Raw genomic sequence first — 24,177 nt, 5'->3', positions numbered from 1 at the left:
AAGAAATACCCTATCCAATCTCCAGAAGTAACAGTGACTCGGAAGTGGGCCCATTCCAGCACAGTTTTAGACCTGCTGAAGCACATGGAGGGCAGAGGGAAGGTGGGAAGAGCAGCTGAGGTGTTGCTTCCTATCGGCTTCCCAATGCTCACCCTGGAAGCAGAGCTGTGGTAGTTGCAAATGTGCCTTCCCAGCCCAGGGAACAGCAGCTGAACCCACACAGCCTGACACCCCTGCACTGGAGAGGCTCTCCCTGACTCCCATGGGTGCAGCCCACCTCCAGACAGCAACATCGACACCAGCTACAAGTCATCCTGCACCCCCGCACCGTTTGTTCCAGTACAAACCCAAGGACGTCCTGTCCACTTTATATACATACATGAACAGCTGAAATGGTCTGGAATGCTCAAAGGTTAGAATGCACAGATCTATACAATGTTACACCTGCCAGAAATCAACGTAAAAAAGTTGTACAGCACATGATACAGTCCCTCCAACTGCCAAAAAACATCAACTGCAGTCACCATATTACAAGAAGTCATCACTAACATACTGAGAACTATTTCTTTTTCTTTTACATCATCATTACTTACATAGTCATTTAAAAAAAACATTTTTAAACAAGTATACAGTTTTCACTTTATAATTAACTGGTTAATAAAATTCTGTGCAAAACAAGCCAGCCTCTAGAATTAAGTGAATTTATTTATCCATTTATTTATACAAAAAAGAAAAACAACTCAAAAAAAAAAGAGTTCTTTCAGAAATGTGTCTCCTTTTCTGTAATGGTGGAAATGGCACCATCTCCTTTCAGTTTGGCATCGCAGTCATTGATTGCTGCAACGTAGGCTCTTCCTCCAAGCTTCCCCCTCATTTTCAGATCTGAGCTGGGTGTAATCAGCTTCCTGAATTTCTAGAAATTTGGAGAAGATGGGAATCATTATTTTTGCCTTGATGACACACAGACATTTCTTAAACAGACTGACTATAACCCCTTTCTCTTGTATTCCCACTTCTCATTTCCCTGTTCCAGGTACATCCAGAAAGCTGCATGCCCCCCAATTCTTTACAGATCACACCAGACCAAATGCTAGAGAATGAAGGTGAAGACAGAGTCAAGTGAATTTTCATGCTGATTCAGAGTGACATCCCCTGCCATAAAGAAGCTCAGCTCCATGCTCTGGGTAGGGCCTGATCTGTGGGTGCATTACGTTTCTCATGGTATAGTCAAAGGATATACACTGAAGAAACGAGAGACCATTGAAGTGTATGAAGCTACGGTAAAGAACAAAAAGATGTGTGTTCATCTGAGAGCTTTCTCATTTCTGGCAACGTTGCTGCTCTCAGCTCGGGGAGCAGAGGTGCTGCAGGAAGTTGGCTTGCTGAGAAGTTTGCAATTGTGACTAAAACCCCCTCCCGTGTTCAGGTATGGAAAACAGAACAACCTGTCTGCAGTGCTTCAGACTAAATGGACTTCAAACAAAGTCTGTTTACCTGCAGAGACAGGGAAAGGTTGCTGCATTAAGGAAATCATGTTGAGATTTGTGCAAAACTTCCTTTTTGACATGCTAAGACAATTATATTGCAGACAATTAATTTTGTGGTTATACACCCATAGCACAGGTTTCCTAGGTACTCTCCAGGCCATATTTAATCGACTTAATGGTGTCATTTCAACATGGACTGCCATGTTCATGCCTTTTCCATTCAGGAATGCAGTACCTATTGCAACGAGAGGCACTCGAATACATTTAGATGTCATACCCCTTGGCTCTGAATGGAGGATAATCTTGACAGTGTGGGTACACACTGAGACAGATCTTTCCAAAGTGCTGGGTAAATTAAGGAGCCCCAGGCACCCCAGACACAGAACTTCCTACAGTCTTGTTCATCCTGTTGGCATGATCCTAGAGAACATCAGAAAGACTGAGAAAGCACAAAAGGGGCTGAATAAAGGCCCTTCCATACACGCCTTGAGATAGGAGGAGGCAATACAGGGTTACCTCCTTCCACTGACTAGCATGTAAGGGGCTCCAGATGACAGAACTAGGCATTTCTGCAATATGAGAAATCCCAAATGGGTGACTAAGGTTTATATTCTTGTTTCTTCCATTATAGTTAGTCATCTTCACTGTCCTTCTCTGAGCAAAAAGTCATATATTTAATAATCTTAACCTTCCCTGGACCTGAGCTAACCCGATACCCAATGTCAGTAAATAGCACTGAATATTTCTTTCTGCCTGTATTTCTCACTTAGATAACTGTAATCAGGAAAAGTGTATACAAGACATATGTGAGGTCTGCAACCCAGCTCCTGGAGGAAAATCCTGCCAGCACAAACATTAGTTACCAAAGCCATGAAAGAAGACAGCTGACCAGAATGAATGGCTGATATAAGCTCCTTGAGGGATTTAGTTGATGTTACAGACATTTTAAGCTACAAACTGAGCAGGAACTGAGCTCCTCAAAGCCATAGTATTGTTTAGTTTGCCACAGATTGTACATTCAGAAGAAAACAGACAAAATTCATATCCCTCTTTCCTCCAGTGACTGAGAGGCCTAACCCGAGTTGCCACCAGAAACCGCTTGTGGCATTTCTTCTTTGATTAAACTGTGCTTAGTCTCTTGAGGTGGGGGCTCGTGCTCCATTCCCATTTCTTCTTCTGGTATTGTCAATCTGAAAATGTATCTTACCTCTATGAAAGTGCCTTCTGTCTTCCATAGCTTAATGCAGATCCACAGGGGGATACAGATCATGGAAGAGAGTGCCATCATCCAGCCTATGCCGTAGCCCCAGTCGGGGTATATATAGACATTGTTGTATTTCAGAGGCTTGTATTTCACCAGAAAAAAGATGAAGATGCCCTGAAATAAGCAGAGAAATGCATTAGTGGTATTTGACAAAACACTGCCTGTGGAACAAGAAAATGATTGTTTAGGCAAGGCTGGTCTCCCTAAAGATGGAAAGAAGAGGTAAGCTTTTCAGTCAGAGAAACAAAACAACCAGCAGTGTCTGCTTCGTGTACAGCTTAAATAACATGTCTCAGTAGCTTCCACAGAAACAAACAACCTTTAAAGTTGAAATCCTATTTACCTCTCGATGACAATAAAACCTGCGCTTTGACAGCAAACAGTGCCTGGGCAGGAAAGCTTAAGCTTTGCTCCTGTGAACCAGCCGTGATTAAGTAACACAAGCTGTGTTCTCTCCAACCTGTCACGATGATAAAGGAAAGCCATTTTCAGAGTTGCCCTAATCCGCTGTCTGTGTTTGCAGCCTGCAGGCCAGAATCCTCACAGAAGCTCAAATACAGCTGTCTAAAGCCGGCAGGTGTCTTATCAAGCAGTTTGGACCATTTAAGTTTATGAAATATAGAAAAGCTACTGTGGACTTTCTCCAAAGTGGTGAAAAGGGTGGACAAGAGCAAGAGGTACTGAGTTCATTTATGGGTTGGTGAAAATGAGTCAGAAAGGCACCCAAGTTTGTGAACGAACCGGCAGAGCTCAAGGGAACCCCACAGGTGCCCCAGCATCTGTGGGTTTGCAGCCGCTATCATTTATGTGTTGGACAACTGGAAGGCTTTAGCATCTAATGCTCAAGCACTTGTGGATCAAATGTGTGTGCAAACTGGTCATGCTCCTTCAGTACTTTTGACCCTTTGCGTAGGCACAGCAGATCACCAGCACTGCTACCTTGTGGTAAGGCAAATTCCTTCTCCTTCTTCACGTGTATCAGATATGCCTTTGGCCACTACTTTTGACAGAAGAAAGAAACTCCCCTGTCTGAAAAAATGTCTACTTACCCAAAGAGAGAGAAGAAAGTAGGCTGGAGCAGCTAGGAAACCAGCATGAGCCTGGAGGAGCTTGAGTTATGTGGGGTAGGCACCAGGTGTAGTGGAGATGCAGTGATGCAATGAAAAAAAAGCCTCCGTTGTACTGGCAAATGTTCATGTAGGGCCCTGTTTCCTCCTGTTATTGTGTGTACTAAGAGTTCTCACAACTCACACATTTAGCAGATCCTACGGGGTGTTTTTTAACTAGAACATACGCTACGAATCAGGAGATGTTTTTTCTGAACTAGCAGCAGCAGCAGAATTCTGCAAGTCAGCACAAAATCCTCTTTGTGTTTAACCAAGTTCCTTGGATGCTCCGTACTTACTGCGCAAATCCCGGGAGTTAGAACCATCCAGCACCATTTGATCAGTGACAGTGGTCTGTACCCAATCATGTCTTCAATGTTTTCATAAAAGCGATTGCTGCCTACCCCAGGAAACAAACGAAAAGCAGAGGTAGAATGGACGGGGAAGAGGTTGCATGGGTCAGTACTCAAAACATAAAGAGAACAACGGAGTTTCTGACAGAGCAACAAGGGCTGCTCTGTCTTTCCCTGAGGCTGTGTCTTTCCCTGACACTTACATCTCTGTCATCTGCTCCATACTTGCCATGGAGATTGCTGCCCACATCTGGATCTGACCATTGTGAGCAATGAGGTGGTCAAGCTGTCAAACAGAAATGGCTTCTGGGCACTAACAGCCTGAGCAAAGGCAGTTAAAGTGTGTCTATATGCTACAAGCTTGCGTGTCAATCCCTCAATAGCTGGGACTGAAGGTCATACTGATAGTCTTGTGGGTGCAAAAACTGCCGGACCACGTAACCATGAACACCCATGGTGGTCCCTCCCTGTGGTAATGAGGCAGGAACTCCAGCTCCCCTGGATATACCTGTGACTGTCAGCAGTGGGAGGGAACATGCCCCAAGGAAGGAAGGTGCAGGTCAGTCCTGACAAGGATTAAGGGGAAAATAAAGTAACAAATCTGTTTCACTATCTCTGTTAGTCAGAGTGGGGAAAAAAGGCATCACTGACTTATGGTAGGGCATGGGAACGTGGAGAGCCCCATTCCATAAGCGTACAAGGCTCACACACTGCTTTTATGCAAATAGAAGACTTCCATAAAACCCGAAACCACAGCAGTTTTCAGCAACTCACCGTAAACCCAGCCTATGCAGACACATTCAAATATGGCAACAAAGAGAAGGCACATGCCACTAGCTGCGTAAGAGTCAAACAACTGAAAGACGTACATCCCACCCTGGAAGACAAAACCAGATAAAGGAATAAAGCTATTGTGTTGGCACCAGTAGCAGTATTTCATAGCAAATACGGCTTTAATTACACGGTCCATCTGTTGGTTCCCTGGCAATCTTCCTACTAAAGCTGGCTCCTTCCTGAACAAAGTATTTAATTTCTTGCTGATTTCTTACTGTGAAAGATTTTTGCTTCCATAGCACTTAAGGTTATTCCCTTGACTGGCAGTACACATTTGCTTTAAGGTAGTAAATGCTGGAGTGAACAACATTTGACTTGATTCCAAGATGCTCTCCCACTTCCCTGCCTTTTTTCAACTTCGTTTGGTAACACGTCAAGCTGTAGACATGTACAGGTGCTTCTGAACTCCACATCACTGCACATGGAGAAGCAGGGTCTGGTTTTTGTGTCTGTGATATTCGTATGTAAAGGAATTAGTTAAAATATGGGGAAAGGCGGCAAAACCTGTAGCTACTAGAATCGCTTTCCAATGGCATAGGGACTGTAAAATGAGTAAATCAACCTATGAAGTTTGGGTGTAGCTCACAGCCTTTAAGCCACGTTACTGAGTCATTATTTGACACCCCCCCCCAAAAAAAAAAACCCAAGAATCACCCTGACTCCAACAAGTCTTTAAAACATGCTTTCCTAACAAGTTAAAAGTTGCTCTCCAAACGGCTTTACAATAGCAACCTCTGCCCTTCGAGAAAGGAGAGCAAGCCCAAGCTTTGTCCTGCACCAGCACATCCCTGCACCATGCACGCTGCGCTGTCAACGTCCTGCCATCCTCTGCAGTCAGTAGTGCCACAATACCAACCAGCAGACACAGGGTGGCCCTTGGCCATTGAAGTGGCCAGGACAAACGTTCAATTTAGGAAACTCTTTTCTCTGCCCCGCCCCCTGATACAGGGAGGCTCTAATGGTCCAGCAAGCAATATGGGCAGAGGAGGGTGGGGATACTGCCCCTCTCTCTTGAGGCCTTGAGAGGAAAACTGCTGATAGAAGTCATTCTGTAAAGCAAACACTAAACTCCTACCAAGTACCAAAGGGTCCCAGAGTCCTCCCCCAGCCTGGGTACCACACAGAGAAGTAGCAGAGGTGCTGTATCATGAACTGCTGGATGGGCTGACACCCTCAGAATTTCTAGTTTAGACCATCCCAAAGCAAACCCCCTGCTTTGGAAAAAAAAAGGTTTATTTCCTTTATTTCATTTTCCTGTCACTCTCCCTGAAGCAGCTGCTGCTCAGATTGGCTGCATTGGTTGACCTGGCCTGCTGACATACAAATCAAAGATGTCTTAGTTTCCTATTTCCACTCTACACCATCTTGTTGACTGATCTATTAATCCAAATAGGTCTGCCCATAGTAAGCAAGCAGAAACCAAAGTCAATAGAGCTGGCTGGTGCAAAGCAGATGGAATTTCCTTGGCTATGTAAACTGGATTAAAATATTTCCTAAGCCCAGCTGAAGAACTGAGGATACATTCCACATTTCAGCTGTTCCACGGTACTTGAGAACAGTGTCTCAAGTATTTGTAGTCACATTCCTGACAGTGAAATGTAATATGGCAAACATTCTTGCATTTTACCTGTTACGATTATAAACAGAAGCCCGTTTCCTTTTCTCCGCAGCAGTACAGTGAAGAGCACATCTTACCTCAGTTAACAGCAGTACAGTGAAGAGCACATCTTACCTCAGTTAACATTATTAGGCCGATGAAGTAGGACACAATGGAAAGGCCAAGAATCAACAGCTCTCTTCGGTAGCCCCTTCGGAAGATTTTTGGGTACATATCTACAACAGCTGTCACCAGGCTTTCAACACACACGAACTACAACAAATGATAGGAAAGCACAACTGAGTCTCATCTGGGACTTGGATTTGCTACAAAAACACTTCAAATATCCTTCTATGTTCCCATCACAGAGACTGACTGATCCCTGAGGACATTCTATAAGCAGAAGCTCAAACTGAGAGGAACACCATTTCAGAATTAAAACGACCAAAGCTGTAGATTTCCAGTCCACCACCAAATTCAAACTTCCACTAATATTATCCCAGAATACATTTGCCCTGTAGCAGAGGGATTACATACATTAAATCTTTCAAATGTGTCTTGAATGGGACTTAAATCCTGTACAAACCACCCACTGGATTGCAGCAGAACTGCACTCTAAGCACCCTGCACTTCTATCACTCACAGGAGCGAGCTGCAGTGCTGTGCACCTTCAAACACTGCTACAGGAGCTGCAGGGGGTTTGGAGATGTTCTCTCCATTTTACAGGAGAGAGAAGCTCCACAAAGCTATTAAGTGCCCAAGCCAAGTACAGCTAGTGAGGGAGGGGAGGAACATTCTTACTAACTTTGAAACTCAGCAGAAAGCAAGAGGCTTGAGTTCTGCCTCAGGGCTCTGGAGAAGGTTTCTGAAATAGGCACCCAAACGAATGGCCAGAGGTAGGCAGTGTAAAGCCTGCTTCACTGCAGCAGTCAGGAGTAGAATTCAGGAAATGCCCATTTTAAAAGGCTTTTAAAGGAATTGTTTGATCAGGAAGAAGAGTAGCTACAAAAACGTTCAGTTTAATGTCATGCAAAACAAGCAGTGAAGGGTATATACTTAAGAATATACTTATTCTACAGCATATGGTCATGCTGAGAGCTGAGCTGCATGCTAAAACTGCCACCCTGTCCATCAAACAGCTTTCATCATTTTGATGGTCACATAGCAAGAACAACTTCTATGCTGTCACTTTGCTGCAGAATATGCCTACACATTCCTTGCTACGGTATCTTGAAGTATAAATACACCCTAGAAACTTACACTATCATTGATGCTCAGTTTCAAAATTCATTACAAGTGCTTTAAAAATGGGAAAAAAAAGGCACACTGGTATTTACTGATCTGTGCATTTTAATCACCCATGCTTAAGTCCAACCTGCTGGCTGTGTTCATAATGAAAGCTGATTCAGTGAATCAGGCTGCATCAGTGTCACAGGAGATCGTGAAATAATCTGCATCACGTAAGATTTGAAAGATTTAAGGAACCTGAATGATGGTTTTATGCACGGGATTAAGTTAGGGTTCATTCTTGCATCAGGTGAGATGTTGTTTCCATCATGGATGCTGCCATACACATGCTAGGGGATCTGACAAAATATTTAAACAGCATTCATTTCATACCTGACTATCTAATCCAAGGAATATGAGCATCATAAAGAACAGAGCTGCCCACAGAGGAGAAAGAGGCATCATGGTAACAGCTTTAGGGTAAGCAATGAATGCAAGTCCTGGTCCTGAAAAGGAAGAAAGGAAACAGTTTACACTTGTGTACTGGGCCTGGCTGAGATGGAGTTAACTTCCTGCACTGCAGCCTGTGCAGCGCTGTGGTGAGGATCTGTGGCTAGAACAGCACTGCCAACAGCAGCCCTAGGGCTGCCACAGCACCCTTTATTAACCTCTCTTTATCTGCAGCCACCGGTGCTCTCACTTTTTCTCTTCCTGCCCCCTGCCCTGTCACCCACTGGGGTGGGCGAGTGACAACAGCGTGGACACTCAGCTGCTGGCAGAGGTCAACCCACCTCTTAACTGTTCCACCTCTTAACTGGTCGACCCAACTTAACTGTTCTTTTATGGCAGATGAGAGAAGCTAAATGTATCTCCAATATTTGGTGATAAGGCTAATCAATAATGAAGACTTGCTTGGCACATCAACTCTGCTTACACACTGTCCAAAGGTTGAAGGTCAAGAGGAGTACCTCTGCGCTCCTGCTGCAGTAACTTCAGTGAAGACCTGTCAGCACACTCCAGCTGTTGCACTGAACAGTATTTACAAGCTCCTATAATTTCCAGAGTTGCTGGAGTCTTTTAACCTTTCTCTATATAGCTTCTATAATAGTACAAAGCCAGTTGGCTTGAGGGCTTTAGGAAAAGAGAAATATTTTCCACGAGAGCATCAGTGAAGCTCTGCTTCGCAGTTTTCCTGCTAACCTTGACTAACTTCCTGAGAGCCATTTCTCCTCTCAATGGTTCAGCATTATACTGCTTTCCTTTCTGGTGGCCCTCCTTTTTGTTCTGCTCGGTTTTAAGTGATGCTTAAAGATGTGACATCCACGAAGGTGTTAAAGAGCTCTTAACTTCCATTGGGTGCCTAACTCCAAGGGATGGTAATGAACATTAGGTGGTTCATTAGAAGCCTTTGTGCCTTTCTGGACTCAAACCAAGAACGTTTATACTTAACCAACCAGAGTGTCTCAGTGTATGTCCCTGGGAGAAAAACTTAGTGACTTGAGGAGACTGCATTAGCCATCTGACTGTCAGGGATCTGTGTCTGGATAGGACACATTAAGCAAGACTTTGTGGCACAGACCCAGTGTTCTGACAGCAACCTCTGGGCATTTAACAACTCTGAAAACTGCTTTTGGAACTTACCTGATTCTGCAACTTCTGCAATGGGCACGCCTTGCTCATAAGCCATAAATCCAAGAACTGAAAAGATAGCAAAACCAGCAACAAAGCTTGTGCCGCTGTTCAAGCAGCAGAGCATGATGCAGTCTCTGAAAATACAAATAAGAAACATTTGTACAGTTGATCTCCAGAGCCTGGCTTGCTTCCACCTACTGAGCTGTAGGACTTAGAGCACCTCATCCTGCAGGACATGAAGTTGCTCATTGAGACTGAGCTCCCAACTAATATTATCAGTCAAGTATAACTATTTGCAGGAAGAAACCATCACTATACCCGTGTGTGTTTTAACTGGTGGAATTACAAACCTGCTGCTATTCACGACTGTTCTTTGATAGAAGCTTTAAAAATGTGTAAAAATGCTGTAAGAATGGTATTAAAAATAATGTCTCAACGGTAGTTGCAATAATGCATTCCAGAGTATATGAGCTCATTTATAACCTCTATAAAGTTGGTATTAATTTGTTTCCTGGAAAAAACCCTATAGTCAGATCTTAGCTAATTCTATTCCAGTTACAGAATATTGGCAATATCTATTCCTACAAAGTACAACTCCAATTTGGTTTGCAGACTTTTTGTAAGAAGCTGTTGTAACAAAACCCACCAAACAGTCCATGGAGTACGTACATGCCTGAAAAAGTGCCTAACAAGTAGGCAAAGACAGTGCAGGGACACTGATCTCTCAGACCTGGGCATCCTACACATCAAACAGTGGCAGTTACGAGGCCAAGGTGAAGAAATATTTCTTTCCCAGATTGGAAATGTCACAGTAGTAAATCACTGTGAAAAAAAGGGAAAATGATCTTGCAGCAAGGTGTAATCTTTCCCCGGAGCCCAGTGGAATATCCTTGTTCATCCTGCTTTCAGACAGCACTTGAGGCGTGACAGCAATGAGCTGGGAATGATTTATCCTGACAGTCAGCCTTTTAGGAGTGTTTGCTGTGAGAGCTGTATACCTGAGAAAGTAATAACCTAACCTACATGCCTGAAAGTACATTAGGGTGCCAAACCTGAAACGATATCCAAACTGAAACCCAAGGCAAACCTGTAGTTCTGTTGAGCCTACACCTTAGTCTGCTTTATTCCCATCCTAAATCTGAAGCAAATTTTTGTGCAAGTTGTCTATGAGAAGAAAATACCCTGTAAAATCTGACAGTTTCTGAATCCACATCTTCAGTACCAAGAGATTCTTCATGCCACAGATTGGAAGTGACAGTAAGAGGCGGTTCATATTCTGGAAGTGTTGGCACACATTCCAAGCAAAACCCCTCGGCAGACTGTGTAATTTTTAATCCTTTGAGGGAGGGTGGGGAGAGCTCCTACTTCAGAGGGCTGGATCTGGCTGCTCACTGGTTGTACAATGCCTCCCGTTTGGAACAGTGTGCTTTCTGCAGGTAAGATTTATTTTAGATAATTCCCAGGCTTCAGATGCAGCCTGAAAAGGAAGGTTTTTCTTTTTATCAGGTGAAGGTTGGGGCACTCCATATTCTTCCAAACTCATGTCTTGCCAATCACCTGAATAATTCCAGACATGCATCCCTTATCCTGTCCCTGCCTGGCAGCCAGGATACTGCTGAAAAGTTATTCTGCCTTCCTTAAGGAGCTTCTTAGAAGAGCCTGCAGAGCCTTTTCACCCCTCCGGTTACTTCGTTACCCTCATGGATCCCCTCAAGACCAAATCCCATTCCTCTTCTCCTCTTGATAAAGGCCACATCTTTGTTTCTGAACAGTTTTGTCCATTTGTTGGCAGTCTGAGAAATGACTCCTTTGTCTTCTGCACCCCAGTGGCAACCTCCTGTACTTGGGCTCACATACAGGACTTGTCCCACCACAGTGCCAGGCTCCAGGACATAGGAGTGGTGCTAGAATGAGACCAACCCGTGCTTGCCCTGGGGGGGAGCTGTGCAGTGTGCTGCAGGGAGCTGGATCCGCTCTGCAAACCCAGAGCCACAGGAAGCAGGAAGATTGTCCTCTCCTATCTGCTGAGGCTCTCTGACTCTACTTACACCACTTCAGGCAGTGGAACATTTGGAATTCGGGCTGTCAGAGCCAAGCAAAGTGCAATTTAAGTTACTGCTAAGTTACTTTGCATGTTTAGATGGCAAAGTACCTGTACCTCCCGCTGGGTAGCTTTGCAGACGTTCAGCTGGTGGCTGCATTTGTGTCTCTGTGGTTTCCAGTATCCCACTTCCCTCTCTGGAGGGTCATGTTGTTTGCTGTTTCTCTGACAGAAGAGCAAATTGTTGCCAAGATACTGAAAGAAGGTGTTTCCTAAAACTGTCTCCTGAACTCTCCAAGTGAACCTGTAATGTAGAATGTACCTACTTACACTGCGGGGGATGAGGGCTCTGTTTGGGGTTCTTTTGCTTTTGGATTGTAACTGTTCCTTTATGGAAAAATTGGATTTTAATGCTCTGTCTGGAGGTCAGAATGGACGCAGCATAATCAAACTGTCATTTACTGCCACCTTTTAGAAGCTGTTGAATAGAAGAGGAACTGATTCCGTAACTACTGATGACAGAAGGAAAAAAGTAGTGCTCATGTTCTTGCCGACGCTGGTAGAATGGAATGGGGTAGAACAGAATGCATCACCTCCTTTTGACATTGGTTCAGGAGACATTAAAATCTGTTGAGTCATTAGCAATTCCCTCACTGATTTCTACAAAGATAAGCAATTAAATGCTCTCCATTTCTCCTGTGCTCTAGTGAGGAGCCAGTCGACTGTGGTAGAAAGGGACATTCAGACCAGACTCAGGTGACTTTTAATAACAATTTTTGATAGGACTTTTTTTAAAGCAGATACTCATTATACAATCAAATATTGCATGTACATGCAACTATATATATATATATGAACTTCTGTTATACATGCAATTGTGTATGCCTGCGTGTAATGAGTGGCTTGTGGCTGTGCAAGGATCAGGTACGATCAAAAGGGATGAAAACACCAGATTTTGGAAAAGAGTTCCTCTGCAATAATTATATGAAACATCATAGACCTCTGTTCTACAAGAACTTGAGTGTGTGCTTATCTGCAGACAGCTAAAGGAAAAGGAAAAGTACTTCTGAGTGAAGTATGTGGACGTTTCCATCACTGAAACTAAACGTAAAAGTGCAGTGTGGAAGGTATTACCTGTAGCAGTTGTTATTATAGTTGTTGTAGCTTCCCAGAGCTGTCAAGCACCCCAAGCAGATTGCGTAAGAGAAAAATATCTGTGTTCCAGCATCCACCCACACCTGGAGACAGAAACAAACCAAGTGGCAAAAAAAGGTCAGGAAGGAATCACCTTCATGCATGTCCTGCCTGCAAACCTGCAGAGGCAGCTGCAGGGAAACAGCGGCCGGCAAACCTGTTCTACATCAGCCTCAAACCAAATACACCATGGGTTACAGTGCTCTCCCTTTCCCAATGGCACAAACAAGGAGTAACTCAGCTGGTCTTCACAGGTTCAAGCTAACCTGCGTAGAAAGAGACACAGAATTTCTGGAGAAAGAACCTCACCCAGTGTAAGTTCCTTAATAGACTTATTAACACTGCAGGGTGTTAGGAATAGCAATCGGATCACGATCTTCTGCATTTATCTGATTCTTACTTCATAATTATTTATTCAAATTTAAAAAGGTACTGTTGAAAAACTACTCTGAAGACAAAAGCTGCCATTCATAGATGACATTCGGATTAAGCAGGGGAAAGAGAAGGGACAACTTATCCAGGGAAAGGGATTTTAGCAGTACTTAACGGCTCCAGTTAGGCACTAGGATCTGGTTGTTCTGGTCACTGTACAATTAATGAATAAAAGTTCTATAAAGCTTAACAAGTAAATGGCTTTATAATAGCATTATGGCAACATTTATATCCTGACATGATGCAAATACTAAATTCTAAATCAGAAAAGAGAAAACCAAACCAGGAAGCATGAGCTGACCCAGTGCAATTATTCTCCTCACAGTAAGCTCAGAACATTAATATAACATGCAATTTTGTTGACTTCATAAATACTCCAACAAACCAGTTCATTTCATTTGACTACAGGCTGGGTGTGTTATTTCTGGAAGTGAATATACTCTTTCAACTCCTGGTCTTGCCATGACAGCAATGTGAAGAACCCACATCAACACAGCTGCACTATTATTTCCAATCCAATATATCCTGGCTCCTGGTTTCCTGGGATAAGAACTCTGTAAGGTTGGGTTCTTTAAAGCAGAGTGACCAAAGCGCTTTTCAGAGGAGTAATAAAACACTGACTGATAACCTGGGGCAATAGCTGTGTAGCCATTAGCTACTGTAAGTTTGAGACAGGAAGGAGGTAATGCAGGTAATGATTTCATGAATAATAATAGTAATCAAATACTCATAACTATATGAAGGGGATATATTTGTTTTACATGTGATCAAGCGGGACCTTGGTCTCTGGATTTATTAAGAGTGTTTCTGTTTAGGAATAACATTAGGATCACATTTGATTTGCATCAGTGGCTTAAATGGTTTCCTTGCTGTCATACCAAATAAGACACAGCTGGTTACATCTCAAAGTTCCACCACTTGGTAAGGAAAAAACTGCCCAGAGAAAGCCTTTTGACAGACAGGCTCTTTAATGAGAACAGAAGCTCCCAAAAAAAGCTGTAAGTACCATAGGTCAACTGAGAATGCACAGTCCTCTTAAACAGAAACGAAAGCTAGGGAACTGGATCAGCATGGGGAGAATCTGCGCTTCCCTTCCGCCCCAAGTTCTGCAGAAGCCATTGTGGCAGTGCATTGGCCAGCCTTTAGATGAGCAAGAGCCTTTCCTGTTGGCATTTGCCAGCTCCACACAAGTCTGATTATTCCTTGGACAGCAAGTCCTGCTGGAAACGGGGCAAAGAAAAACTGTACTCTGAAGTGAGGACCTTCAGAACTGCTGGAGAGAACAGGAACAGAGAGCACTCTCCTCTGGAGGTCCTGTGTACCTGCCTAGAGAACGATAGAATTCTGGCCATAAGGGATGCTATTTCTGTCAAAGTAAGAAAGTAATCTCTAAAGACCATGACATCTGACCGTGACTCAACATAAAATGTGGCAAATACCTTATGAGAAACATGTTCTGTAAGCAAATGTTCACATATTCTATAGAGGCTGAATCAGATTGAAAAGCCCTTTTGTCCTGGGTGCACTATATGACATCAATCTAGAAATCACAGCAGAACTTAAGGGCCAGTGTTCAAACATGAAGTCATTTTATTTACTGAATGGAATAACAGAACCAGTGTAGGCTTTCTTGGGTTGTATACTCAGAGAACCAGGGACACTGAATTTGTGACGAACATGAATGTTCCAATTTCAGGTGTCTGAAATGGCAAAAACATCTACAGCTGATCAAGGAAATGGGAAATAGGGAAAGAAATGTAGGTAGATTTTAGCTGGCAAAACAGGAGCTGGACCAATTGACTCAAGCCTACAGATGTCAATGTTTTAAAACCATGCAGTTGATATTACAGATCAGTACTTCACCTCCTTGCCCCAACAGCTAGTGCCCATTTGACGTTTAGCATTGGACTGTGGTACCCATTTATGGCTGGAGAATTCCTTGAGGTGGGTGACTCGTTATTAGCCTATGTTCACACCCAGCCTCAGCCATTCCCAGACTGTACCTCAGGGGAAGTTGTTCTCATTAGAACGAACTTCTAGTGGGTGCGGATGGGCTGCCGTAGATACCGCTCACAAATCCAGGTGTCACCATCTGGCTCCCAGCAACAAAAGCATTGTCGGTTATTTCTGAGCGCTCCATTAGCACTGCCTGGCTTACGCTGGAGGTTGAACCCTTTCCCAAGTACATGGAATGAATGGAGCACAACTCTGCAGAACAATGGAATTCTGAAGGACAGAGACAAAACGCTGCCAGGAAGCTGCAAACCAAGAGATCTGGAGCCAACACTGGTGAGAGCCCGGGACAAAAGGATGTTTCTTTCTGAAATGAGATGGGGCTCGATAGGTTTCTGGCATGAGTAAATTCCAGAGGAAAGGACCTGTACCAGAGAACACTCTGCTCATGCCTTATAAACCTTTTACCTAGAAGACCCTTTGGTTAATGGCAATTAAGCCAACTCACTAGTATGCATTCATAAATTTGGGCATTGACAATGTGTTATAGTCTTCTATTAGCTTGTACTTTAAAAGATGACGGTGTTTCTTATTACTTATTTTCACCTCATCTTTAAAATGTTTCCATGCCAAAACATTACAATTACAGCAAAAACGCTCCGTTTATTATACCCTAACATTAAAAAAATCCAAATGCCAAAGGACAGAATCTTTATTTCTACTGTGCTTCCATGTTTTGTGCCCGTGGTACAGACACTTTCCAGAGGTGCTGGGCCCAGCAGTACGTTAGCAATAGCATGGGCAAGCAAGAGGAACACAAAGGCCAGCTCAGAATACAATAGCACGGCTGCTGCTCTGACTCCCGCACAGAAATGATTCCTGCTGCCTGGGAAGAAGGAGCTAGGCCAATGCCATGAAGCTCTGTTCCCAAAGGGAGAAGGCAAGGTAAACAAGCCTCACCTCTGCAGCACTGCCTGCCTTCCCTGAGTAGAAATGAGGCAGAGCAGAGTGAGGCTGAGTCTCTCCGCTTCCCATTGCTTGAGTGGGAAGGGGAACAGCAGAGCTGTGTCCTGATACCCATGTCGGGGCTTTCCCACACTTGACTTTGCAGCTTTCCTGGTTCACACTGTTAGTGACCAGCAGCGGTCTCAACTCTGTCCTGCTCATAACTACTGCTGGTACAAACACAATTCCGCACAGCAGAATAAACAAGAACATCTTTTACTACAAATGGAAAGCCCTGTTTTGTAAAGTCCAGCTCCCCAGAGCCAGCAACACCCAGATATTAAGTCTGCCTGGGTAATCTTAATTTGGCCTTCTTGGGTGCAGGTCTAGGGCACAGTCTTCATTTACATGACTATTCTCTCTCTGCCCAGGGAGATGAATTGAGCTAGTCAGAGGATCCTGCTGTCTGGGGGACCCCTTGCCTCTTTCATTGCCATGATTGTAGCACATGTCATGAATGAAGGATAAAGAAGGAAGAAGGGGGATGTGCTGTAGTGAAGACAACAAAATACTGCTCTAGAGAATTAGATTCTTTTCATGTCTCTGCTGTAAAGCTTGTGTGATGTTACATCCATAAATCACTTAAACCAGCCCTTTCTCAAAAGTTCATTAGCTGGGCAGCCCTAATTTAATAGGTGTCCAACGGGAAGTTAGCAATAGCATGTGTCCAAAGGGAAGGACAAAATTACTGAGCATTCACTGTTGCAACTAAGATGCATAAAAGCCATGTTTGGAATAAGTAAAAAAAAACCTAAAAAGCACCAAACCCCTCCACAGTATAAAACCACAGGTCTACAACTTCAAACTGAAAATCCCCAGTAGACTGATGGCCTCTCATTTTAGTCTCACTATGTATCTCTCTACACGAGTAAGACAGGGTGATGCCATACACTGAAAACAGAGTAACAGATGTTTATGCAGCATATGCGCAGTGCAGAAATGGCTGAGCCATCCTCTGTGACGCCCAAGGTCTGGACGATGTGCTGCATATCTACAGGGCCAAGCGATGAGGAGAAAGTCTAAGCCAAAATCCTGCATCCCTGTCCTGAAATGGGCTCAGCTGACGCTGTACTTGGATAAAGCAGAGACCTTGGGGAAACGTGTTATGTGTTGACATCAACTGTTTCCCTAATTCATGCAATATAAATGAACATTGCTCACCTGAAGGGCTACTGTGAAGTCGCAGATTTTTCTCTAATCTGTCCCTTCCCTTTACTTTCCATACTCTTTGCATGTCTTTTCTACATAGAGCCATTCTGGAATCCTCCCATGACTGCAGGAAACATCTCCAAGGATAAACTGACTTTAACTGGGACTTCCACAGGCTTCTAGAGCCATGCCAAACAGCTGAATGTAACTCAAAAAGCAGAAAATCATGTCTGGGGAATGTGGGATAATTAAGCAGTTATTTTCAGTCTGGAAAGCTTCATTTTACACCTCATCTAGGAAGCGATGAACGAAACGGCACTGTTCTGTCTCATTGTGCATGCCTCTGCGCATTAGTCTATAGGAAAGATGTAAGAGGTTGAGGACATTTGTGAGCAGAAGTGGGAGGGTTTGTTAAAAATGTGATACTTGGAAACCCTGTTTATGGCAGGTTCTACATTCACAGGCAGAGCCAGGCACATCACACCTCTGTGATGGGCCTGGGAGGCAGACAGGACCTGGCCAAGTATCCTGCCTCTGTCTGGGAACATCTTGGCTGTTGGATGGGTAGAGAAGCTCTTGGGATAAACACCAGTTTATGGCTTAATTTTTCAGTCTGTTGTTCAAATAATGTTAAAAATAGGACAAACAAATCACCTCAACCACTTCCTATACTTCAAATGCCTGTCTGTACCTCAGTTGTGTGCATGCGTCCCCACAAGCCCCCTGCACATGGGGACAGCAGACTCCTAACTGTTGATCCACATGTGCAGTGGTTAGGGGGTGATTTTTTAACTCTGCTCTAAGCCATCAATGAGAATAACGACTGTGCAGCACTAGTGCTGTTGTTACTGTGGCACTAAGTGGGAAAGACCATGCACAGGCCTGAAAGACAGGATGAAATTTATACCAAGGAAGCCCAGAAAACCTCTAAAGAGCAAGCAGAAGAGCAAGCAGCGTGTAGATGATCAAGTATATGCCTAATTACACACAAGGAAAAGTAGCAGGAATGAACAAAGCTGCTATAGAGCAAGCTCACAGCTTTATACCAAACAGGAAAACTGTTGAGGATGTCATTACAACTGGCTCTGACCTGTGGCAGGAGACATAATATCAGGATCTCCTCCCCTGGTACTGCTCTCTGAACTCCCAGAACCAACACAGATGCTGAGGTAGTAGCTGTGTGTTCTTGATACTAATCTGGACTTACATGCAGGCTTTAGGTGGCCATGTATTACAGATTCAGGCTTTGTGTATGCAGAGAAACCCACAAGTTACCTGTTCTCTTTTTGTAATCTTCTAAATTGTATTTACCAGATTTCTTAATGGTACCAAACCATTGGGGTGCTTTAGTTCAGAGGACAGCTTAGAGTTCTGATCTTGAACATCTGCAGCATCCATATTTCTCCAACCATAACCAGAACAACAGTCGAGCACTCTGAGGATTCTTCCGTTAAGCAAAACATGTCTGTTGTGTATCTGTCTTTCCATGACCTTTCCTATAGTCTACAGTTAAGAGATCTGCTGGAAATGATAAACATGTGAGTGCTGCTCCAATCTGTAACCCACACTTAAGTTTGCTTCCTTGAGTATTTCTATCAAAATCAGGGAATTAATTTCCCATTGGTGTCTGAGTACCGGCTAAAATATGCATCCCAGTGGGGTAGCTGCATAAATATGCACATTGATTTTCACTCTTAACAGGAAGACTGAACACCCACTTCAGCTGCAAAGCTCAAAGCACCCTTAATTAGAGTGGTTAATGACAATTATAATGAAGCACTCTGAGAACATGGGAGATCTTACAGGCCAGTTAAATGCTGCTCTTGCTCTTTAAAACATGATGTTCTAAATGTTGATAGTCATTTATTTCCCATTCTGTTATCAGAGAATAAGCAATCACTTTGGAGTTTTCTTTCCATTTAAATTATTCACTACTTTTGATGAATCTCAGCAGTGTTTGTATTTGGAAAAGCAGTTTTCCTTTGGTTTCAAATCAGGATTTGAAAAATAAAGCCTTTGCTGTCAGGATTTAATAAATGAAATGTCAAGGTAAAGGCATAGAACTCTTGCAGATTGTTATGACAGTAAGAATGCTTGAATAAAGCCACCTGTTGCCAAATAGACTTCAATATGAGCATTACTGCAGTTTCAGTTCTACCTGTCCTGAAAGGTTTAATGTTCATGTGCCAGTGTCTCTCTCAACGCCTGGGGAGTGTGTGGAAAATGGCAAAAGCTCATGTCAGTTATGGAATACCTTTACCTGTACTAGAGCACAAGGCTCAGCATTTTCAAGCTGGCTTCTAAAGCACAGGCTTGTCAATCTATAGTCACAAAGTACAGTTTGCATCCAAGCCACCCAGCATGAAAAAAGAGAGGGAAGATGGACAGCAAACAGAGACTGAAAGCCAGTCATGGACCTCACATGAGGTCCACTTCTGTACATTCTTTCATTATCATGTGGGTTTAGACATGACAGGACTGTAAGGAACTGTGTTAGTTCTCAATCTTGAAGTAGTACCCATACTTGAAGAGTACCCCAACAGGTATGAGGGAATCAACAACATGTTTAATTATGAACACCAACAGAAGCTGTTGGAGAATCAAACCATTTCAAAGGAATCTGCCAGCCGTCACCCTAACCTCGGCTTCTGTCCTGCCACCTGAGTTACGGGAGAGAGTTTAAGGGACCGCTGCCAACTAGAGCTCCAAGCGTTGCTACAACAGGTCAGCACTGCTCTAATAATGTGACATAAACCTGTAGGAAGACCTCAAATTTACAATGAGCAAAATATGATTAAAAAATGCAGTCTCTAAAGGCCCTGGGAAAAAGCCAGTCTCTACTTCACCTTGTCCTTTCATCTCAGGTAGTCTGCGTAAGTCTTTTCTACCATTTCACCATTAAAGACTGCTTTCAGTTACTAGCTAACATAACTGACTGAGTAGGAGCTGCAGTGGAAAACCAAGCTGCCCTTCCTGCTGTAACCCCACAGAAAAGGATGGCCTGAAGCTCCCAAGGCAGAGAGCTTTACCAGTTTTTATCTACAAGACTCTTTTTTCCATTCTTAGATCCCACGTCTCTTAAACAAATGACAATAGTATCACTCAGATGAATGTCTGAAGACACCAGGAAACTACTGAAGCGTGCCTACACAGTACTGTGCAACTGTGACAGTAATTCCCAGAATGTTTCTTACATTGCTATTACATTCCCCTGCTGCAAGTTACATTTCTATGTATATATATGAATGTATCTTCTAAGAAAAAAAATAGAGAATAGGCAGTGGTGGACACTGAGCATTTTACCTTTGATCTTATTCCAATTCAAGTCCTTTTTTTCTGGTTTTCTCATTATGAAAAACATTCAACTACATCTCAAACTATTACACTTGGCATGGTGTAGCATAGCTGAGAATAGCAGGAGAGAACACCAGGATATAACTAGCTTGTTGCGTGATGGCTGGATATAGATACACTGGAGGGAAACAACAGGTACATGTGTGGCAGCTTCTTTTTTGACACTTCCTCTGTTCCTCCCTTGCTAAGCAGGATGCAGAATGCTATACATTCACACAACACCCCACCTAAAAGACAGATTCATCTTGGACGTTTTCAGTTTCAATGTGGAATGCTTTGTCAAATGGATGGAGAAGAGGTCAATGCACCCCTGTCAGCCCTGGAGGCCTTTGTGAGCAGGATCATGCGGTGCCTAGATCCTGGTGCAAAAAGTGCTTCTTTACACTCTGGACCTGCCCTCAACTGAAATCTCCGTTCAAAGGCATGAAACCCAGAATTAAACAGATTTAATTTATTCTCTAGTCACTCTCTGGCAATCAACTGAGTTTCTTTCTTCAATAGCTGCTAACATCAGTATCAGCTGAACATCCGTGCTATGCAACCGCACAAAACACAGAGTTCAGTTCAAAGTACAAGTCTAGTCTCAAAACCAACCCAAACACTCAAAGATGCAGACATTTGAAGTGTATAAAGCCATTCCTTGCATTCATTTTGCTCTTTCTTCTGACTACACGTATCTTATTCCTATGAATCCTGCAGACAAAAATCATACAGGGAGGAATAGTTTATTATTTTAATTTTCCCACATCATCAGCACAGCTATTATAATTGCTCAGTTTTTCGTGTTTGGCTATAAAATAGTAAAAAAGACTGATCTTCTGATCCTGGTATATGGCTAGTTTTTAAAAGTATCGCCACAGAGTTAATTAAAAAAGACACATTTATTCAGAGATCAGACAAAAAGATGTTTCACAAAATTGAACTCGTCAATCCCAGGGGTCACAATGAAAAGCTTTTTGCTGACTAGGAGAATCCAGCTTCCCACTTGGAAGTGAAATCTTGGCACAGCCAATGAGCAAAACAGACTGTCCGAATGCAATTTTAAAGTAGAGCATTACTTTAGCTAAAGACACAAGTTGAAGCTGAGAACTTACGTGATAACCCCCATGATAAACCATTCTGAAGGACACTGCCTCAACAAATATACTTTCAATAGTAGTTCAACATCCTTTTGGTATACTTCTATTCCATTAAATATGCTCCTTTAAAAGAAAACCTCCAATGTCCAAAGTTATCCAAACTAAATTTACTGAACCTACGCTAGAAGTGGGATGTAGAAAAATCAGGATATAAACCCGACTGTCCACTGAAAATGTCCATGTCCTCAGGCTACTTGAAAGTGGCAACTGTTCAGACACTCATCAATGTAAATGAGAGCTTAGCATGATGTTTTACAAGGGAAGCACAGCTCCTCCAGGCTTATCCAGATGGAAAGAGCAGCGCTGCAATACCCCTCTGTTATCTCCATGCGCCCTCAGTCAACTCCAAGGAATCATGGCTGAGGGCAAACCTGGGGTCCTTTGTTCAGGAAAGTGAAGTAAAAACCCTGCTGGATCCAAGCGCACTGGCACCAACTGTGTTACCTAAAGTAAATAAGCTCTTTATCCCCTGCCCCTGTCCCCAGATGCCTTCTTGGGGAAAAAAAGAAGAACAAAATAGAAAAAGAAGTAAGAAAGAACAGAAAACAAAATCACCACGTTACCCATTCAACATAATGGTAATGTCATTAAATGGAAACCAAACCTAACCAAAGTATGAGCTGTGTATTGGGGAGAAGCAGCAAAAAACAAAGGTGAGTTTTGGATACAAGGGCTTGGTTTGTGTCTGAAGTTTACTACCCAGGAAACAACACAGCTTCTGAAAGCACAGCCTTCATTAGAGCAGGAAAACACAACCTAAACGGCCAGGCAGAAAATGGCTGAATTAAGCTCTTTTTTCCCCACTCTTTAATGGCAGTGATTCTCAAATGATTAAAAGTAGGTTAGGCGAATAATAAACCAGCTATGTTTCTAGTGTCTACCTGACAACAGCTTTTGTGGAAGTGAATAATTACATGAAAATCACTTCCCTTCCACCTCTCTTTGGGATCTCTGTGGGTTGCTAGGCAGTCTCTCTCCTACCTTCTGCTAATGTTACTTACAGACGGGATGAATACAGTATATTCATTATGAGAATGGTGAGCTGAGGGGGAGAAGGACCTAAATACTTGAAGGTTTGTTTATTCATTGCTGCCTTTGGAGACCAACACCATAGCTCAGATTACTTTACACATATTTAAATGCTAATTTTCCGAGGCGTAATTGTTAGCCAAGTACCACCCTGTTCAAATGGAGCGGGACCTTCCTCAATACAGGAGCCACACTAGTAGTATGTTTCTGTGTTGCCAGCCAATGTTGAAAGTCAGGTGCTGGAGCAAAGCATACTGAGGTTCCTTCTGGGATGTGGAGAAAGAATTCTTTCACTCGCTCTGAGTGCTTTTCATGACTGAAATAATGTTTGTTAGGAGGCTGGTTTACTTTTCTGACCTCCTTAACCCAAAACTTGGGAGATGCTGCGATTGCTCTGGCCTGATTCCAAAACTAGCAGCCACAAAGCACTGTTGTACTTCCCTAACATTCCAACTTTGCCAAAGGAAAAATTCCACCTGCAGTGGTATTTATGAGCCCAAGAACTTCTCTGACCTATCTTTATGATAAAAACTTTCAAGTCTGCAATTACAGCCAATAGTGACAAGAGTTGTCTAGAATACATGTAAGGGGAGAGTTGTCCCATCGCATAGAATATTCCCTGGATATATATACAAGCTTTCCATTACTTTTGTTCTGGAGCATAAGGTAAGGAGAGGGCTGACAGGATAAGATACACAAAACATTCAAGAGATATTACTCATCTAAAAATATTTATGTCCTTATTGATGAATATGATTTCACGGGGAGTGGGGAGGGAAAGTCACTGAGTAGCTGGAACAGTTCTTTAGCGTCTGAATGAGAAGACATGAAAATGGTCTTCACTGGTAGCTTCACTGGTAGCTTGAATCTGGGAATCTGGCAAGTGGGAAACCTTTTAAAAAGAGGCAAAAATACCAAGGGTGCAGCACTGACTTCTTTCACTGACGTGTTCCCTGTCACTGCATACCAAGTGTACATGGAGTTTATGTCAGCAGGATGGGCTGCATCCTGCCTCTGTGACCAAGCCTGCTTGTCCTGACAGCTCTTGCTGAGTGAAAACTGTCCAGCATCCTGGGAAGGTGAAGCCATTGACTGCTGGAGCATCCACATGCTCCAGTTGTGTGGTACAGCTCTCTTGCAGCATGCCTTAAAAGCATCAAGAGTTTTGCCTTCTTGTACACTCACACTGCACAAAGCTTCAGGCTTTTGGAAACATTAAATTTGTGTTTTTCATTTTATACATGACACGAAAATGGACCCAAAAGTAGCCACTGCCTTTTGTTCTCATTTCAATAGCATGTTTTCTGTCTCCTAGAGACACTGGGCTTAACCAGGTCCTTTTGGGGGCTGCTTGGCAGTTGGGGCATGCTTAGTGTAATTT

The 24,177-nt window shown here is 43.2% G+C and overlaps 1 protein-coding gene across 4 annotated transcripts in view; it reads right to left on the bottom strand.

The window, feature by feature from the left end:
• Positions 1-687: 687 nt before the first annotated feature.
• SLC6A11 (solute carrier family 6 member 11) overlaps positions 688-24,177 on the bottom strand; it is a 111,947-nt gene continuing 88,457 nt past the window's right edge. For all 4 annotated transcript variants that reach the window (XM_062620186.1, XM_062620204.1, XM_062620195.1 and 1 more), the window contains 8 exons: positions 12,676-12,779; positions 9,510-9,634; positions 8,262-8,374; positions 6,777-6,914; positions 4,985-5,087; positions 4,157-4,257; positions 2,695-2,865; positions 688-913 (listed from right to left, as the gene is read on the bottom strand). In XM_062620186.1, the coding sequence (XP_062476170.1) occupies positions 761-913; positions 2,695-2,865; positions 4,157-4,257; positions 4,985-5,087; positions 6,777-6,914; positions 8,262-8,374; positions 9,510-9,634; positions 12,676-12,779 (1,008 nt within the window). In that variant the 3' untranslated portion in view covers positions 688-760. The remainder of the gene's footprint in view (positions 914-2,694; positions 2,866-4,156; positions 4,258-4,984; positions 5,088-6,776; positions 6,915-8,261; positions 8,375-9,509; positions 9,635-12,675; positions 12,780-24,177) is intronic.

The sequence above is a fragment of the Pezoporus occidentalis genome, unplaced genomic scaffold (genome assembly GCF_034315485.1).
Source record: "Pezoporus occidentalis ecotype Australia unplaced genomic scaffold, CSIRO_AGI_Poc_V1 ctg106, whole genome shotgun sequence".
NCBI classification, from domain to species: domain Eukaryota; kingdom Metazoa; phylum Chordata; class Aves; order Psittaciformes; family Psittacidae; genus Pezoporus; species Pezoporus occidentalis.
Note: the sequence above shows the minus strand (reverse complement) of the source record. Positions and strands in the feature narration are given on the sequence as shown.